Source organism: Mastacembelus armatus, chromosome 16 (genome assembly GCF_900324485.2).
Source record: "Mastacembelus armatus chromosome 16, fMasArm1.2, whole genome shotgun sequence".
Taxonomy (NCBI): domain Eukaryota; kingdom Metazoa; phylum Chordata; class Actinopteri; order Synbranchiformes; family Mastacembelidae; genus Mastacembelus; species Mastacembelus armatus.
The window spans coordinates 15,171,530-15,190,428 of NC_046648.1; the positions used below are offsets into that span (position 1 = coordinate 15,171,530).

General features: G+C 39.2%; 1 protein-coding gene across 2 annotated transcripts in view; it reads left to right on the forward strand.

Moving 5' to 3' along the window:
• The window catches only part of adam22 (ADAM metallopeptidase domain 22), a 61,775-nt gene that overhangs the window by 13,386 nt on the left and 29,490 nt on the right, over positions 1-18,899 (forward strand). For both annotated transcript variants that reach the window (XM_026316966.1, XM_026316967.1), the window contains exons 4-6: positions 1,561-1,627; positions 7,099-7,181; positions 10,356-10,416. In XM_026316966.1, coding sequence (XP_026172751.1) covers positions 1,561-1,627; positions 7,099-7,181; positions 10,356-10,416 — 211 coding nt within the window. The remainder of the gene's footprint in view (positions 1-1,560; positions 1,628-7,098; positions 7,182-10,355; positions 10,417-18,899) is intronic.

Sequence of the window (18,899 nt, forward strand, 5' to 3'; positions counted from 1 at the left end):
AATATGAAGCTAAAGACTGGAATTAAAGCTAAATAAATTAAGTTAGTCTGAAACTTTCCAGCAATAGCAAAAATGTATGTCAGCTCCTTCAAAACCCACTAACTGACAGTCTACATCCTACCATGTTGTGGTTTCATGTCAGTTATATGCTCTGTCTTGTTGACATGCAGTAACCTTCAAGAGCCTTGTTAGCACCTAGAGGTCAAGGTAACAAGTGTAAAATTTCTGCAAGGTTCTGCTTTTGGATTGAACATTTTTTTCTTTACCACAAGTAGAACAGAAATGTAAGGTATTCATATGTCAGAGTATTAAACATTGTCTTAACTTTTTTAAGACATTAAGAATACATTAAGATGTATCTCCAAGGATTAAATGGAATAGTTATTGAAAAAATTAGAACTGTAGTGTTAAGATAAACGCAGCTATTTATTTCATTTTAATAATTTATTATTGGCTTCATGGATATTTTTCTTTAAAAATATTCCACCCAATGTGGGTGGCCTATTTTATTTAATCATAAATGTGTAATTTATATACTTGCCTTTCACCCTCACATTTCATCCACCACTTTTTCCCTAAGAATGTTTATATGAAGGACTGCTTTTTTTGTTTGAGTCAACAAAGTGAAAAACTGCTGCACCTGCTAGTCTCTTGGCAGTGTCTGGATGTTGACAGGAAGATAGAGGAGATTGATGCATTCTAGTTCAGTGTGGCGAGTGATACTGTCGTTTAGAACTTGCATACTGTTTTTGTTGCACATTTTTCTGTCAGTTCCTTCACTCTGACTGATAAACACAACAGTCCTTGCTGACATTTTTGGGAAAGTACTTCATTGTTTCATTCAGTAAATATAATAGAAATTAGCTTGTTAGCTTACTTTCCTCTGGTTTGAAGTTGGCTTTTTTTGTTCTTATCGTATGTAAGTGTATATTGAAGGCTCAGGCCTATGGCTCTGGCATTGTTGAATGGATGTGTAAGAAAATAAAAGCACAGTCCTAATTTAATTAAATATCATTTTGAGTGTGTGCCTATGTGTAAGTCTGTGTTGATGTTCGGGTCACCTTTTTGTAAGGACTGTAGCTCATACATCTCTGTCTCAGATTGGGCTTGCAGTGAGTATGTCTATTGGGATACTTGGATCCACTCCTGCTGAGGAAAGCAAACACAGACTGATTTCCTCTTATTTACACACTCTTTCTCTTCCTTACCATTTCAATTTATTTCCTGTCTCTGTCTTATTCTCCCTGTGTTGCATTTTTACTCCTCGCTGACCTTTACATGTCCTTCATTGTTTTAACAACAAGACATGCACATACTAGACATTTGTTAAAAGACCAGATTTGTATAATTGTGTTTGTGTGAGTCTGGGAGCTGGAAATAGCCTTGTTCCTGTACGCAGGTCATAATTAGCATGGCTGATGCACTGAAGCGTTCTGCGCTGCCAAGACAGAATACAGGCATGTTATAAAATGCAAACATATTGAAACAACTGTGTCACTTGTTTAAATGAAAATCACACTTTTCTAACTTTTTCTTCTTTTCTTTCTTCTCTGTTCACAGTGATCTCCTGTCATCAGGATACGTGGAGAAACATTTGTCAGCAAAAGGGAAGACTGTCATCACCAATGTAAGATTTTGCAAATCATCTCTCCACACTAACTGTTAATTGATATTTTGCAGTTAGAATGGAAGATACAGACACTATTCACCCCTGGTGTTAACATGCAGTTTGCATCTGGCTGTATGGATAAAGATAATGTTATACAAGGTGTAAATGCATGGCACACATGACACTTGATGCAATATTGGGTTAGCCAAAACACAGTGGGAGATGATCTGTTTTGTGTTATGATCACATCTCAGTCAGGTTCATATACAGGCTGTACAGTTTGAGAAAATTCTTAAATTTATTGTAGAGTATTTTTCTATCAACAATCATTGAAATGACCCTATGTTAATGTCCATCCATCCATCCATTTTCTATACCCACTTATTCCTTAACCAGGGTCACAGGGATCTGCTGGAGCCTATCTCTGCTCTCTTTCAGGTAGAAGGCAGGGGTACACCCTGGACAGGTCACCAGTCCATCACAGGGCCACATATAGACACACAAAGATAAACAACCACACACACTCACACTCACTCCTATGGGCAATTTAGAGTCACCAATCAACCTGTTTTTTGGACTGTGGGAGGAAACCGGAGTAAACCCATTCAAGCACAGGGAGAACATGCAAACTCCACACAGAAAGGCCGGGTTGCGAACCCATGACCTTTTTGCTGTGATGGAACAGTGCTAACCACTCAGCCACCATGCTGACCCTGCATTTATATTCCATCAACTATAATTCAATTCAATTCAATTCAGTTCAGTTCAGTTCAGTTCAGTTCAGTTCAATTTTATTTGTATAGCGCCGAAAAGCTGATGGCGGCCATCTGCCTCGACCGATTGGGGTGAGTGGATAGAGCAAAGAGAAAAGAACAGCAACAATAAAAAACAAATAGACACTGCAGGTTGGTGGGGCCAGTAACTGTACATCAGCGATATAAAGCTCCAGGACCAGGGACTCCTGCAGAAGGTACAGAGAGAACAGAGAGAGAGGGAGAGAGCACAAACTAGGGGAGAGAGAGAGCACAAGGTAAGTGACATTCAATGGTGGATTATACGTGAGTGAGGAGGGAGGAGAGGTGGAGATGGGAAGGAAAGGTGTGTGTGTGGGGGTAGGAGAGCTCAGTGCACCGATGGTCCTTGGGCAGTCTAAGCCTATAGCAGCATAACTAAGGGATGGTTCAGGGTTACCTGAAGCCAGCCCTAACTATACGCTTTGTTGAAAAGGAAGGTTTTAAGACTAGCCTTAAAAGTACAGAGAGTGTCTACCTCCTGAACCCAGACTGGGAGCTGGTTCCACAGGAGAGCAGCTTGACAGCGAAAAGCTCTGCCTCCCCTTCTGCTTTTGGAAACTCTGGGAACCACAAGTAGACCTGCAGTCTGAGAGCGAAGTGGTCTATTGGGATAATATGGTACTATGAGGTCTTTAAGGTATGAAGGAGCTTGATTATGAAGGGATTTGTATGTGAGAAGAAGGATTTTAAATTATATTCTGTATTTTACAAGGAGCCAATGAAGAGAAGCTAATATAGGAGAAATATGATCTCTCTTGCTAGTTCCTGTCAGGACTCTGGCTGCAGCATTCTGGATTAACTGGAGGCTTTTTATGGAGATACTGGGACACCCAGATAGTAATGAGTTACAGTAATCTAGCCTTGAGGTAACAAATGCATGGACTAAAAACAAGAAAGGGGCTAAATCATCAACATTGGAGGAACACTCTCTCTTCTATGTCTTCAGCTATGAGTTGCACAGCTGCAATTTTCTGTCGACCCTCCTGGTTCTTCTGTGTCCCTGAGCCTTATTATTGATTAAGCAATGATTTAGTCTGCAAAGAGAGAGAAATCACAGCTCATCTAGTTTTTGTTCAGGTTAGACTTCAGTGGAAATGGAACTTTGTTTAGGCTTAAACCTCAGCTAACATGAGATTAACATTGCTTTCATGATCCTCTAAAATCTGGACTTCAGTTACAGGACATCCACTAAGGTGTCTTGTTATACTATATAAGTAGGGGATTATGGTCAGAATTTACTCAGATAAGCAGCAGATTAGTGTGATATTAGCTACTTTACAGAGAATGATCCACATTATTACACCACATATTGTAGGATATGGTCGTTTGTAATTATGGAACGTATTATAAAGCAATCTGTGAATTAATATACCTCATAGATGACTACTAAGAAGGTACTTTCTAAATGCTTCTGTTGTAGTTTCCTTTTTAAATAGAATATATATATATATATATATATATATATATATAGTGCATAGTCTGGAAAGTGTTTTTTTATTGTTTTAGATACCTATAAATAACGGCCAACATTTGTGTAGTGCCATTGAATGCCTGAAGTTAGATAACAGCTGTGAAAATCTTTGGGGTCTTTTGAAGCTGAGTCCACCCCTCAGCTATATATTCCTGAAATTGTAGGGGAGAAACAGAGAACGCTGTAGAAGTCTTCTCTCCATGCGCATGAATTAAACTCAGCTGATTCATCACACTTGTTTGTTTGTTCTTGAGAATTACCAACTCGAACAACTTAAAGAAATTTCCACGGCAAAAGTCAATTAAAGATTCTCATAAAATTAACAGACAGAAATGTATGTTTTTTGTCAACAAAAATATAAGGTTTAATCATTGAGTTTATTATTTATTTGTTTGTTGACACGGTGTAATGTAACACAGACATCCATCTAATTTCTAATTCAGGGGACAGTGTTCTATTTGTTTATCAACTGTCTGACCTCAACCTTTTTTTTTTTTTTACTGTGCATAGTGTTGTCCACATTAGATAACTAATTACTCTTATGTGGGTCTAAGGAGATCACAGATCAGATCAAATTAGCAACACACACCCAAACACTTCTAGGATGTATCAACGGTACTGGGTTTTGGGTCATTCTTGCTTTGATGAGAAGTGGAGCAGAAGGTTCAGGGTGGCAGCAGAAGGAGAGATGTTACAATAGTGGAGCACAGTGCCACTTATAAATAGCCTTCTCTGTCTCTTTATTTCACACTCACTCTACCTCTCTTTACCCAAACACTCTCTCTTCTCTGTAGCTCTGTGTTCTATCTGTCTTGCTATTTCAAATCTTCCCAATGTTGCAGTGTTCTTAGTTTTGATTTAGTTACATTTGTCAATTCTGGCCATCCTGCATGGGATATTGTGGAAACACAGAACAAGTCAGGTTTAGTATGCCATGCCTCTAACTCATCTTGTTTCCCTCATCCTATAAGAGTCAGAATTCAGAAATGATAGCGAAGAATCACATAATTGGATATCAGAGAAAGAGGGAGCAGAGAACGTAGTATGCAAGAAGCAAAGAAAAAACAAATCAATCATCACTGATATAATTTCACTCCTATAATCCAATGATAAAAATGTATGCAGATGAGTTTCTCATGCATAGTAAACCCTATTCTGCTCTAATGTAAACCTGAAAAAACTCTTAAAATTAGTGCCAGCGAAATGGCCTTCCCTTAAATTCCCAGCAATACATATAATAGTGCACTTTGTGTCCAAAATCATGTGGCAACACATTTCCACTTAATTTCTGGATAATTTTGGTATGTTTTCATTTGATTTGGGCTCCTTACACTACGTTCACATTTCAGGCCCTAATGCTCAATCCTGATTTTTTTTGTCAGATTTGATCTTTTTGTGTGATGGTTCACATTCATGTTTGATATGGATCCTAAACTGCCATGTATGTGTTTAAATGAAACATGACACTTGTGCATACAAAAATAAGTAATTTGTGAGATAGCCAGATCATGCAATTTCCGCAATTTCGTTCAGTTATTTGGTTCTGATATGTTCCTTCCAGTTTGGCTTGATTGGAAGCTTCTCACTGGATATCCATCAGATTCGAAATATCCTCATCTCTCTCTTTTTCATTATTTTTATTTAAAATCTTATTTAAAATCAGTCATCTCTGCACTGACCCCTGTCACTGTTGTTGCTCTCCTCCCTGTTTATCAATGCATGTGCAGCAGAGAAAGATGTTAAATATCACTTTACTTCAAATCTGACATCATCCAGATCCAGATCTAGAACCACATAAGCAAGTGGTCCAGATCCGGTTTTTAGCTTGGACTTAAACATTGCCAGAGATGAGACTTGTCTAACATCATCAGGAAGACTATTCCAGATTTTAGCTGCATAAAACTGAAACGCTGCTTCTCCATGTTTATTCCTGACTCTGGACACGAGAAGAAGGCCTGTCCCTGATGTTCTCAGAGTCCAAGATGGTTCATATGGCACAAACAAGTCAGAGATGTACTGTGGTGCTGAGCCATGACAAGCCTTTATCCTATACACAAGCAGTGTTGTTTTAAAGTCTATTCTCTGAGCTACAGGAAGCCAGTGCAGAGATCTGAGAACAGGAGTAATGTGGTTGTACTTCCTGGTTCTAGTCAGGATCCGAGCAGCAGCGTTCTGAATGTACTGCAGCTGCCTTACAGCTCGTTTTGAATTAACTGAATGTACAGTATAAATAAAGGAAGTCTTAAGTAGTTTAGTAAATATATATCTTCATTTTCTTGCTGAGACTTGTTCATATGGTAAATATGGGTCTAGAGCCACAGCTTCATCCAGCCCCTCTGGGATGAATTGTACTGTTGACTGCATATCCAGCTTTATCGCCCAGTGCTCAACCTCACTAATACTGTTGTGACTTAATGGGAGCAAATTCCTGCAGCAGGTTCCAAAATGTTGATTAAAGCCTTCCCAGCAGAGCAGAGTCTGTTATAGCAGTATAATAATGCCCATAAATCATGTTTCCCCGTATCTTTGGCTGTATAGTAATAAGAACAATACATGTGTTCTCACACAAACCCATAAGACAGGGGGATGGATTGGGATAAAGTCTACAGAGAGATGTGGATGTAGGAGTGGACGGAGCAGTGCGTTGTGGTCCACAACATCAAACTGTAGAGCCGAAATTGATCCTCTGACAAAAGCTGTGTTTTCTCAGGGAGACCGGCTTCCTGCCTAATAGCTGTTAGGCAGCAAGAAATGGACCAAGAAGAGATGGCCTGCAGAGCACTTAGACACTTAGACATCATACACGTCTTCAGAAGATAAATGTTTATAGAGAGGAAGAAACCTGTACTGCATACACATATAGACAAATAGACATAGACAGAGATGGAAAAAAATGTACAAATGACCGATGGTGTGACTTTATACTGCAAAGAAGTTGAAAAAAAAAAAACAAACAAAAGAGAAGTTACAGAGCAGTTAACACACAGTTTGTAGGATGTGAATGAGTTAAGCAAAAATACCACACAAGCACATAAACATACAGTATGTCAATTTTAGATCATGCTTGCACTTGCATTTGTGTTACTGTTTGTGACTAATCATCCAGGACTAACTTACCAGTGTGGTATGGAAATGCAAATAGGTTACTTCACTCTGTGTATGACACATTTTAGGAGGCAGCTATATGTCAGATCTCAATCTGTGTGTTTGTGTCTTGTTCATAGGGAGGAGAGCATTGCTACTATCAGGGGAAGGTCAGAGACATTCCTCACTCCTTTGTGGCTCTTTCAACTTGTCATGGATTGCAGTAAGTACAAATACGTGTATATTATTATTATTTTTTTTTTTTTGCGTGCATGTGAATAGCCAATATGCTGCCTATGTGTGTCCAGGTCTTGGGCTTTGCTACCTATTATCCATTAGGTCAGCCAAATTAGTTTTCAGCCAGCCCATCTGTCTGTATGCAATTTTTGGTAGATCAGTTTTCATTCAGAGAGACAGATGCTGCTCAAACATCTCTTCATTTTCTTTTCCTGTCCTCACTTCTGTCATATTTTTTTTACTTTTGTTATATTTAGCATTTGTGCTCTGTCAGAGAGACAGGTCAAAAAGAAGGCCTACACACTGTATATTTTGTGTTATGAGTTGGTATAGAATATGTGTGATTTTGTGTGTGTGTGTATGTGTGTATGTACTTATGTAGTAGGAGAAGAAATGTGGGAGTGTGGCCATCCTGCAGGGCAAATCTGCATAAAGTGAAAGTTAATGCCATTATCATGCTTGCATAAAATACCACTTATGAATAATTAAATATAATAACATGTATTACAGTTTTTCACAGTTGCTTACAAATTTGCTGAAAGGAAACAGCTTTGGTCAGACCTCAGACCTTTAAAACAGCATATTTTGCACTTGCTGTTTTTTACATAAATTATTTAGGTGCCTTAAAAAGTAACTGCAAAAGGGAAGTAAAGCAGGATTTATTGCAGCGTGTCAGTGAACAAGTGAGGAAAAGGATTCACTGCTGACTTGTTCATTAACAGTATTCCTTGTGTAAATTATGTGAGTCATTATACTTGTTAATGTGTGAACCCCAGGACTTGTGTGTTAATTAATGTTTAGTTGTTGTTTTCTTTCCAAGCACACTATTTGACATGTACACGGAACATAACAAGGGACAACCTGTGTGAACACAGCTAAGACATCATCAAAAGGAAATCATTGTAATTATAGCGCCACTATAAAGTCAGGTGATGTGGATTTTGTTTCCTGAGAAGTTTAATGTCTGTGGGTCTTGTGGACTCTGAGTCCCAGAGACTTTAAGTCGGAGTAATGGAAAACAACACAACTGTGGGAATTTCAGGATTGAGGTGTGATGATGGAGAGATCGCAGATTTTGCTGTAACAGTAGAGAGAGTACGGCACTATCACATCTGCACATTGTTGATACTGTACACAATTTTCTCCAATGATCTCTTCTCTTTCATTTGTTTTCAAAAACATCATTAATCATTCCCACTCCATTATTCCAAAGCATAATGGAATTATAATAGCATATTGCCATACACCCCATTTCAGTATAATGTCAGACTAAGTAAAGGAAGTAATCAGTGCTGACACACATTGATAACTAACTTCAGGATTTTAATAGTTTGCATATTTTATTTGATCATTGCAACATGTTTGTACACAGCAAATTATGTAACACACAAACACACACACGAAATAGTAGAGATTATAAATAAATAATATCCAAAAAAGTAAATTTGTTGCACATGCATTATAATCTCTTATAAAGACCATGGCAGATTATAATGTGACTGACAATATCAATAGTGTTTCCTGGGGGATGTTATTTCTAGTATGGCTGAAGTTTGATATGTTACTACTAATGCATTATATTAATATTAGTGTTTGTGGTAGTAGCATTAATAAACTTGTAGTATTTATTTAATATAAATGTCAGGTTTTAGGGATTTCTGATACTTTATCTTAATTGTAAGAGGAATACACAAGCAGATTTTATAAAGGCAGAGACACACCCATATGCCCTCCACACACTGATGTGTGTGTATGTGTCTAGAGGGACAGAGAGAGGGAGCGAGTTAAGGGAGTGTATAGTGGTGTCAGGGGGTTGGACATTAGGGAGAGAGTATTTTCCTTTTGCTGAGTCAGGTTTATACCATAATCTACATCCTGCTCTCTCATGTTTTTGTCTCTCCTCTCCCTTTCTCTCTTTCTTTTAAACACACACACATGCATTGAAACTTTACCTTGCAATACAAGAGGCTATTAGCTGTATATGGAGGGATAGTGCTTCCAGCTACATCCATCATATGAGATGTGGACAGGTCACTATTGACTCAGACTCCTCTTTAAAGGATCCAAGTTCTAAATGTTTGACTCAATGGAAACTCTCATACTGAATAAAAGATGAGAAAAGATTGTACTGAACACGTTGTCCTCTTGTTTTCCATGAATGTTGGGCTAAAAATTAGAGAGGGAAAACGTTCCTTTATTTCAGCTCATCAGTGAGTTTCGTCCTGGTCAGTTTAACCACCAGTGCAAAATATTGATTCTAACCCTTCTTTGTACCTGTCTAGGTGAGAAACAATCAAAAATCAAGACAGGAAAAAAAAATCCTTTAGTATCTTTTAGTATTTGTCACCCTCTGTTTCTCTCTGCGTATCCTGCTGTAAGTGCAGTGCTCGACGAGGACAAATTGTACTGAAGGTGAAATGTCTGTGCAGAAGGCCAGAAATGGAGAGAAAAAGCTTAGAGAGAGAGAGAGCTGGAAGAGAAATGAACAATTGGGAGTACCTGCAGTGTGTGGCCCCGGACTTAACAGTTTGACCCAACCACTATCCTGAAAGCTTCAGATAAAATGAATTATGATGTCCCATCATATGCACATGGGACAGATGGAGCCACAAAGACCTTCAACCAGCTGCTACATGAGAAATTGACCTCTGTTTAAAATGATGTGTGACTCACGGTGGAACATAGAGGATCATTAGTCTTAGACTGATATTCTGCAAAATGTGTCCTTGTGTCCTGTTCAGAAACATCTGATTTTATCTAATCTCATTTCATCGTCATTGCAACTTGTGGTTAACCTAAACTCTTATTGCACCACAGACAAAAGTAGCCTTTAAGTTATCCTATGTGGTGGTGAAACTCCTCCACCCTTCCACTAAGATGTACACATGCCAAGCAAGCCATGAGGACAGTAAAGGATTTAAAGTTAAAGTTTAAAGTTTGGTCTTGTTGGCTGCATTAGACAAAAAATTTCAAAAACTCCACCTTGTAGAAATGGGTTACAGACATTATTACTCAATGAACTCCCTGGCCAAGCACTGAAATGGCTCTGTCACAGTTTGAGGAGGTGTTGAATTCAGATGCATTATTCCACTTAGTGATTAATAAAACAAGGGAACCTGGTGTTCATATGTGCTATCTCTCTCCTCTCTGTCTCTTTCAGTGGGATGTTTTTTGATGGCAATCACACCTACATGATTGAACCTGGGCAAGGCAGCAGCAATGTAAGTACCCTGCAAACCTACTTGAAAATGTATGTACTTTGTAGGAACTGGTGATGGCTCTACTAAAAGGAGTTTATAAATTTGCTTTCCCTCCATCTTTTCACATCCAGCTGCCTTCCAGTCCTGCTGAAATGTCAGTGGTGGTATATTCTGTTACAGCAGTACTGTCCAACCTGTTTTTTTTAAAAAACCTTGTTTGGGAATCAGTTTCCTGCAGGATGCAGCAGATGATATATGAAAGGAGCTTGAGACAAAACTGTGATTGGTTACAGATCACACAGCAGTTGTTGTGACTTCTTCATTCAACCATGAGCGTGGGACACAGGTCTCAGGACAGAAGGACTTAATGTGTTATGGAACTAACAGAGAGCATAAAAGCCTACAGCTAATAAGATAAAAGCAATTACAGGCATTATTGTCAGAACAGAAGTCCTCATCTGAGATTATATAGCTTTAAGAGAACAGGTGTTGATACCGTGTGTGTGCACGCACGTGAGATCTTAATGCTGTAGTTCAGATGTCCAGAAGTCGTCATCTGCATCTCGGTAATGAGTAAGGGAAGAAAGGAGAACATCAAACAGGATTTGACCCTGGGGCCTTTCAGTGTGGAGATTGCATGTTCTCCTCGTACTTGCATGGGTTTTCTCCAAGTGCTCCAGTTTCCTCCTGCAGTCCAAAGAAATGCTGTTTGGGCTTATGCTGATTGGTGACTCTAAATAAGCCATAGGTGTGAATGTGAGCCTCTTGCCCATTGTCAGCTGGGATTGGTTGTGACCCTAGATGTGCCAGGATCAGCTGTAGATAATTGATGAGTGAAAGGAAACAATATAAGAAAGTTCTGGAACTTGTGCATGTGTTAATGCCTATAGGTCTGTGGACGGAGTATGTGGAGGGTATATATGCACTCATGGGTGTTGGTAGCAGTGGCATGGCAAACTGAGCTACTGTAAAATATGACATACATATATAAAACAAATGTAGGGCTTAAAAGAAAAATCTACCAGCACCAGAGAAAAAATGGATGACAAGACAGGTACACATGGGATCAAGCAGTTGAGCATAAAAAAAAAAAAAAAACTTAAATTAAATTACTGTAATTATTATTGCTTGTCTTGTCTGTATAAAAACAGAGCTAATTGGATTGCAGTGGTAATTACTATGTCATAGTCATGCAATAATAAAGAGGAAATTTAAAGGTAATGACAGTAGTAGAGCGTTCTGAAAGTGAAAATTTGAGAAAATAAGAAACAAGAAAGGAAGAATGAGTGACAAGGCTTCAGCCCATTGGGTTAGTGTCACATCTGTCACAGTTCTCTCCTTCTCCTTGTCTCTCCTTCTTTCCATTTCCTTTTCTAGCATCTTCTTCAACTGTCCTCTGCCTCAAACATTCCTCTCCTACATTTTCTGGAGAGACTAAATTATTAAAACACAGAGAGAAAGATCTTAACTTGGAATATTGCTGCAGCACTTATCTTTGGAGTATCTTAGTCACCTTTTTTTTGGTCATTCACACACAGTGACGCAAAATACCCATAAATATTGAAAGATTTTCTGCTAGTTTCATTTTTATATGTATGTCATGCCAAAACACTGCTTTATATCAAATATTGAAAATACAGCTAAAAGGACACCTGATGGTATCATATATACAAAACATGACCAAAAATGATGTAAAATCTTGCATATTGGACAAATTTTCTTTTCTTTCTCCATGTTGACGTATAGTTTTGACATGTGATGGTAAAATACCAGATACCAACTAGGCATAAGACTAGATAAAATATAAAATTGCACATACCATACTGTAAATGTGTATGAGTTTTGGAAAATATGTGGCACATTCCTCCAGGGGAAGTGATCGTTTGGCTTGTTAGGTGGGGGAATCCTGTCTGCATGATAATGTCGGAGACAGCTCTGCCCTTGAGTCCAACAGCGGCTGTCAATTTGTCAGCACTGAGCCCTGGATGTCGGCTCCCCCTGGCCAATAGTCCACACTGACTGTCTCTGCCTGTCTGCATCTTAGGGTTTCTCTCGGTGTATCTCTGTCTCAGTCTATGTATCTCTTAGTCTCTTTGACAGTCTGCTTGATCTGCACGTCACTGTCTCATTTTTTTTTTGTCAGACAGATGTGCAGTTGTCTGCTGCAACAACCAAGTGCTCTCCACGTCTCCTGTATTTCAACACACACACTTTAGACACACAGAGAATATGCACTAACAGTCAAAAGTATGGACACACTTTAGCACTGAATTGAATGAGAAAGTCTCCAAACTTTTGACTTGTACTGTAGCTGGTTCCAGTTTTAGAAGGTTGTATGCGCATTTGTGTTTTTCTTATGCACACATCACTCTTTATCAATCAGTGACATCAGAATGCAAAGGATTTATTATCCATGATGCACCAGGCTGTAATGACCTGGTTGAAAGTGATTTTAAAAAAACCTGCTCAAACAGGGTTGTGTTGAGATAGAAAGTCAGCATGGCTCTTGTCAGCCATATGGTAAATCCATCTGCCCTTCTTCTGCCAAGCCAGAAAAGTTATGCAGGACAAGCTAAGTGTGTCCTGAACAAGGCACTTTTGTCACCTTATGCAGCTGAACTGGTTTAAAAGGGTCCTATGGTGCTATTTAAATAGACGTGTGTACTGGTAGGTTACATTAGTAGTATAAAGTGCCAAAATTGAAGTTTACAGGCTAAGAATGCAGTATTCATAGGTGGTGTGTGGTTGATCAGCTTTGTGCTTCTTGAGATTGCCTCATGCTGACCTGCATATGAAGTAAACACCACGTGTTTAGCACTTTCTTTTTTTTTTCTGGACACTTTTCCAACCCCACCTGCACCTTAGGGCTCCTGCGGCTATATCTCAACAGCTCTTTCTATTTGTTTTCGGTGAGGGCTGAGACAAAACATAGCACTGTGTTTATTTGTTGATGCTGCAGTGACCATTAGTTCAGTGTATCTTCAGCCTAAAAAAATAAACAAAAGAAAAAGTGGAGCATTATTATTTCGTTATGTATTGTTGTATACAGTATATCACAATGCCTGAATAATTACATGTTCTCCCTGTGTTGGTGTGGTCAGGTTAGGTTAATTGGTAAATCTAAACTATAAATAGGTGTGAATGTGACTGTTTGTCTCTATGTGTCAGCTCTGTGATAGATTGGTGATCTGTCCAGGGTATATCCCTTCTTGCCTGACTTGGCTCAGGCCCTCAAACAACCCTTAACAGTATAAGCAGTATTGATGATGGATTAGTGGAATGACTGGACCTTATTTACATATTTCTGAAGTAATTTATTAAGTTTGCTTAATAAATTACTTCAAAGACTAAGGATGTACAGCCATGCTAGTGCCTCTGTACAGTGGTGCTTTAAGCCAAATGCTGTTCATACTAACATCCTGATGTTTTGCGTGCATAACGTTTACCGTGTTCACTATCTCAGTCTAGTATTTTATCTTGCCATTATTTGCTAGTCAGCACAAAACATGAAGTACAACTGAGGCTAATGGAACTTAATTTTCAGGTATGTATTCATAAACCATTGTATTGGACATATTAAAGTTTGGTCTTGTTGGTTGCATTAGATACAAAAAATTTCAGGAAAGGACATCCTGGTAGCCTAAATTCTTTATGATATTCCAATGTTTTATTGCTTAGATCCTGAGGCTGCAGTTATCCATCCTCACTTATTGGGGGTTGGGAACTGAAGGGTGAAGAGAGCAGAGTGTTGATGGGGGTGGTGGCAGGTTGCAGGGTGTTTGCATTAAGTGCCAAGAATAGGATTTTTTTTTAGACTAGCACAAGCTGGGATTGAATTAAAAACAAAAAAAGGGGTGGGGTGTTCTCCCTGTGGCCTCAAGCCATCTTTATGTTACCAAACCTGGAGTATTTCATTCACACATGAGAGGGAGCTTCTTACCCCTCCCTGCTTTATATTCATGAGCCAGCCTGTGTCTGAGGTACCATCTCCCTTGGCAACCCAAGCTCCACCCCACTTTATAGCACATATGTAAGCCATCTGTGTTTAGACCCTTGATCTCCATCACTACTTACACCCTGCAAAGTCTATGCGCGCTGTGTGGTTTTGAACTGAGATGATCTGGTCTGGGAAACATGGAAGACATAGTTATGAAAATATATTAACAGTTTATTTGGTAGTAAGTGCTCCAGTAATAATGGAGTGTGTGTGTGTGTGTGTGTGTGAGTGAGTGAGTGAGTGAGTGAGTGAGTGAGTGTGTGTGTGTATGTGCTGCAAATAATACAAAAGCAGCAATGTTATACTCTTTTCTTTGATTATAGTTTTAAAAATCATTAGCCACTAAACCTGAAAGTGTCACATCAAATAAGTAGTTGGTTTCAATTATGAAGTGCTGCAATTTAGGCTGGTGATTGTTAATTCATGTTCAGTGCGTTCGGACTACATCAAAGATAAGACAAAACACTGGAGCGCTAAAAGCTATATTTTAATAGAGTCCTCACTCTTCTTAATTGGCTCTGGTGTCTCTCTAGAGTCTGTATTAAAAATTTTAAATAATCATCCACAGAGTCCAGGATTAAAAGTCAATGAGTTTATATTCTCAAACCTGCCTTTAAAGTACTCTGAAGTTCAACATTTCAGCAAAAGTCAATTATGAAGGCTAAAAAAGAAATTAAATGCAAAAAGTATATATTTTTTATTTTTAAATTGTTGTAAACATTATAACCAATTGATTATTTAATAATTATTAATTATTGATAAATTGTACTTTTTGGTTCCAGGTTTTATAATAAAAGTATTGCTTTTCTCTGTTCATTAATGTAAATTGAAAATATTTGTGTTTGGGAAGGTATGGTTATTTGTTTTTGACGTCTTATAGACTACACAGCTGGAATATAATTGATATATCTTAGATCCTGGAAAAAGGATATATATATCCATAAATTTTCCCTTCTCACCCCTATGGGTGGTGTGTGTGTCTTCCTCAATCTCGGGTCCTCTACCAGAGGCCTGGGAGTTTGAGGGTTCTTCGCAGTATCTTAGCTGTTCCTAGCACTGCGCTCTTCTGGACTGAGAGCTCTGATGTTGTTCCTGGGATCTGTTGGAGCCACTCTCCCAGTTTTGGGGGTCACGGCCCCGAGGGTGCCGATTACCACGGGGACCACTGTTGCCTTCACCTTCCACATCTTTTCTAGCTCTTCTTTAAGCCCTTGATATTTCTCTTGTTCCTTCTTTCTGATGTTGCTATCACTTGGGATTGCTACATCTATCACTACGGCTTTCTTGTGTTGTTTATCCACCACTATTATGTCCGGTTGGTTAGCCATCACCTGTTTGTCGGTCTGTATCTGGAAGTCCCACAGGATCTTAGCTCAGTCATTTTCCACCACCTTTGGAGGTGTGTCCCATTTTGACCTTGGGACCTCCAGCCCATACTCGGCACAGATGTTCCTGTACACTATGCCAGCCACTTGGTTATGGCATTCCATGTATGCCCTGCCTGCTAGCATCTTACAACCTGCTGTTATGTGCTGGATTGTCTCAGGGGCATCTTTGCACAGCCCGCACCTGGGGTCCTGCCTGGTGTGGTAGACCCCAGCCTCTATCAATCTTGTGTTCAGGGCCTGTTCTTGTGCTGCTATCATTAGTGCCTCTGTGTTGTCTTTCCGTCCAGCTTTTTCCAGCCACTGGTAGGACTTTTCGATATCAGCCACTTCTTACATACCGGTACATACCGTACCGGTATGTACTTGGTACATACCGTGCAGGGGTTTGTCCTGCCATGATGGTTATTGCTCCTCTTCCTCTGCATTGGGCTTCTGTTGCCTGAGATATTCATTAAGTATTCCATCACTCGGGGCCATCTTCCTGATGTACTCATGGATCTTTGCTGTTTCATCTCGGATGGTGGCTCTGACGCTCACCAGTCCTCGGCCTCCTTCCTTCCTCTTAATGTACAGTCTCAGGGTGCTGGATTTGGGGTGAAACCCTCCATGTGCATTGTAGGGAGTTTCCTTGTCTTGACATCAGTGGCTTTTATGTCCTTTTTGGGCCAGCTTATTATTCCAGTGGTGTATCTGATGACCGGCAGGGCATAAGTGCTGATGGTTTGGACCTTGTTCTTCCCCTTTAGCTGACTTCTTAGGACTTGTCTTACTCTTAGTCTTAGTTGTGATAGTTGGCTAACTTCTCTCATTGTTGCCCTTATTTTTTCCTCCAACCTCCTTCTGCATGCAGGATACTGCTCCTTTGTGGTGGTGTACACACTACTCACAAAAACTTAGGGATATTTGACTTTCAGGTGAAATTTATGGAAAATGTAAAAAGTTCATACTACAGTGATATTATATCATGAAAGTAGGGCATTTAAGTAGAAGTATGCAATGGTAATTTCTTCATCTCAAACAATTTATTGAAACAAAAGCTATCAACAGTGGTGGGTATACCACAACAAAAAATGTCAATGTCTCAATAACTTGTCAATTGTTAGGTGTCGTCTTGGTCTCACGATGTCAGAATGTGAACAGCATGATGAAGAGGACTGTTTAAATACGAACTGTCATTGAACCAGAACATTTAGTGGTCGATGGTCATGGATCAGACACTTGTTGTGATTTTAGTGGTTAATCACCTTGTTAGAGAACAGCATGTTATGCAATAAGTACTGAAACATTGAACAGTTGGACATGTGCATTCAAAAGTTTAGAGAAGGTCAAGTTAAGTTCAGCTGTAAAGGTTATAGTGCATTTTCGGTGCATTCTGAAAAGTCCCGAAAGTCAAATATCCCTAACTTTTTGTGAGTTGTGTATTTTGTGGCCAAGCATCTCAAGGATCACTGTTGCTGTGGTGCATATCAGCTTGTTGGTCTCAGTGATGGTCATAGTGATGGTCACAGTTGGGATTGCTCGTAATGCTGCATTCACATCTTCCAGTAGACTTTCAGAGGGTACTTCACTTAGTCTTGTAGTTTACTCACAATTTTCAATCTCAGGTCAGCTGCTCTTGTGTTGAGTGTGTCAGGGCTTGTTTTTGGGGCTTGGTACCCAATCTCAGGTGGGGATGGTATTGTTTCCCCCTGGACCTTGCGTCCTGGCCCCCCTTGCCGCAGCATTTGTGTTGTATCTCTTAAATCCCCAGACGTGATAGCAGTTGCCGTTTGCAGATGTTGGAACACTGAGCTACTAGTTGTTTTGGCCCTAGTCTAGATGGTGGGTTTCGAAGTTTCCATAGGTCCAACATCCTCTTCATGTAACCCCTATCACTGGGCTTACTCATGTATTAGCATTCCAACAGTTCTCTATTCTCAGCCCTTGTCCATGAATGTCATGTGCCAGTAGCCCATTTCTCATCAGGTTGCCCTGATTCCCTAGCACCTGACCCGGGCAACGTCCGAGCCGCTATGACTCCTGTATTTCTATCACTCATTTGTAATGAGGTAGGCTAGTAGCATTAAGGACTTTGCCTAAAGGCCCACACTGGTGATGCCCTGGTCAGGATTTGAACCCCCGACCCTTTGATCTCACCATATATACAGTGGGGCAAATAACTATTTGATACACTGCCGATTTTTCAAGTTTTCCCACTTACAAAGAATGGAGAGGTCTGTAATTTTCATCGTAGGTACACCTCAGAAAATCACATTGTATGATTTTTAAATAATTAATTTCCATTTTATTGCATGAAATAAGTATATGATCACCTACCAACCGGCAAGAATTCTGGCTCTCACAGACCTGTTAGTTTGTCTTTAAGAAGTCCTCCTATCCTCCACTTATTACCTGTATTAATTCCACCTGTTTGAACTCGTTTCCATGTATTAAAGACTGACCTGTTCACACACCCAATCTATCAGACTCCAACTTCTCCACTATGGTCAAGACCAAAGAGCTGTCTAAGGACACTAGGGACAAAATTGTAGACCTGCACAAGGCTGGGATGGGCTACAGGACAATAGGCAAACAGCTTGGTGAGAAGGTAACAACTGTTGGTGCAATTATTAGAAAAAGGAAGAAATTCAAGATGACTTGAATATAAAATACTTATTTCATGCAATAAAATAGAAATTAAATATTTAAAAATCATATATTGTGATTTTCTGAATTTTTTTTATATATACATATATATATATAAATGATTATGTCAGTATAGTGTAGCTACTAGGAATAGAGAGGTGGGTTTATTTGCTATGCCAAATATTTTCTTAATATAGTAAATACTAGATACTGTTAGAGAACATTAATTCCAATACATTTAAGTTTTTGAGTTCACAGTTCACGTGTGTTTGTCAAATACAGACTGTGTCAACAATACTTGGCTCAGGCATTAGCTGAGAGAATTGATTTTATAATAATGTGACTTATTATATATGCATAACAGTAGGCTGCATAGACTTTGAGAAGCTACATGTTAATATCCGTCAGTTATCAAGTTGTCAAGAATGAATCACAGAAGGAACTATAAAATTTTATGATGATACATTTCTGGGAAACCGGAACCTCAAAGCTAA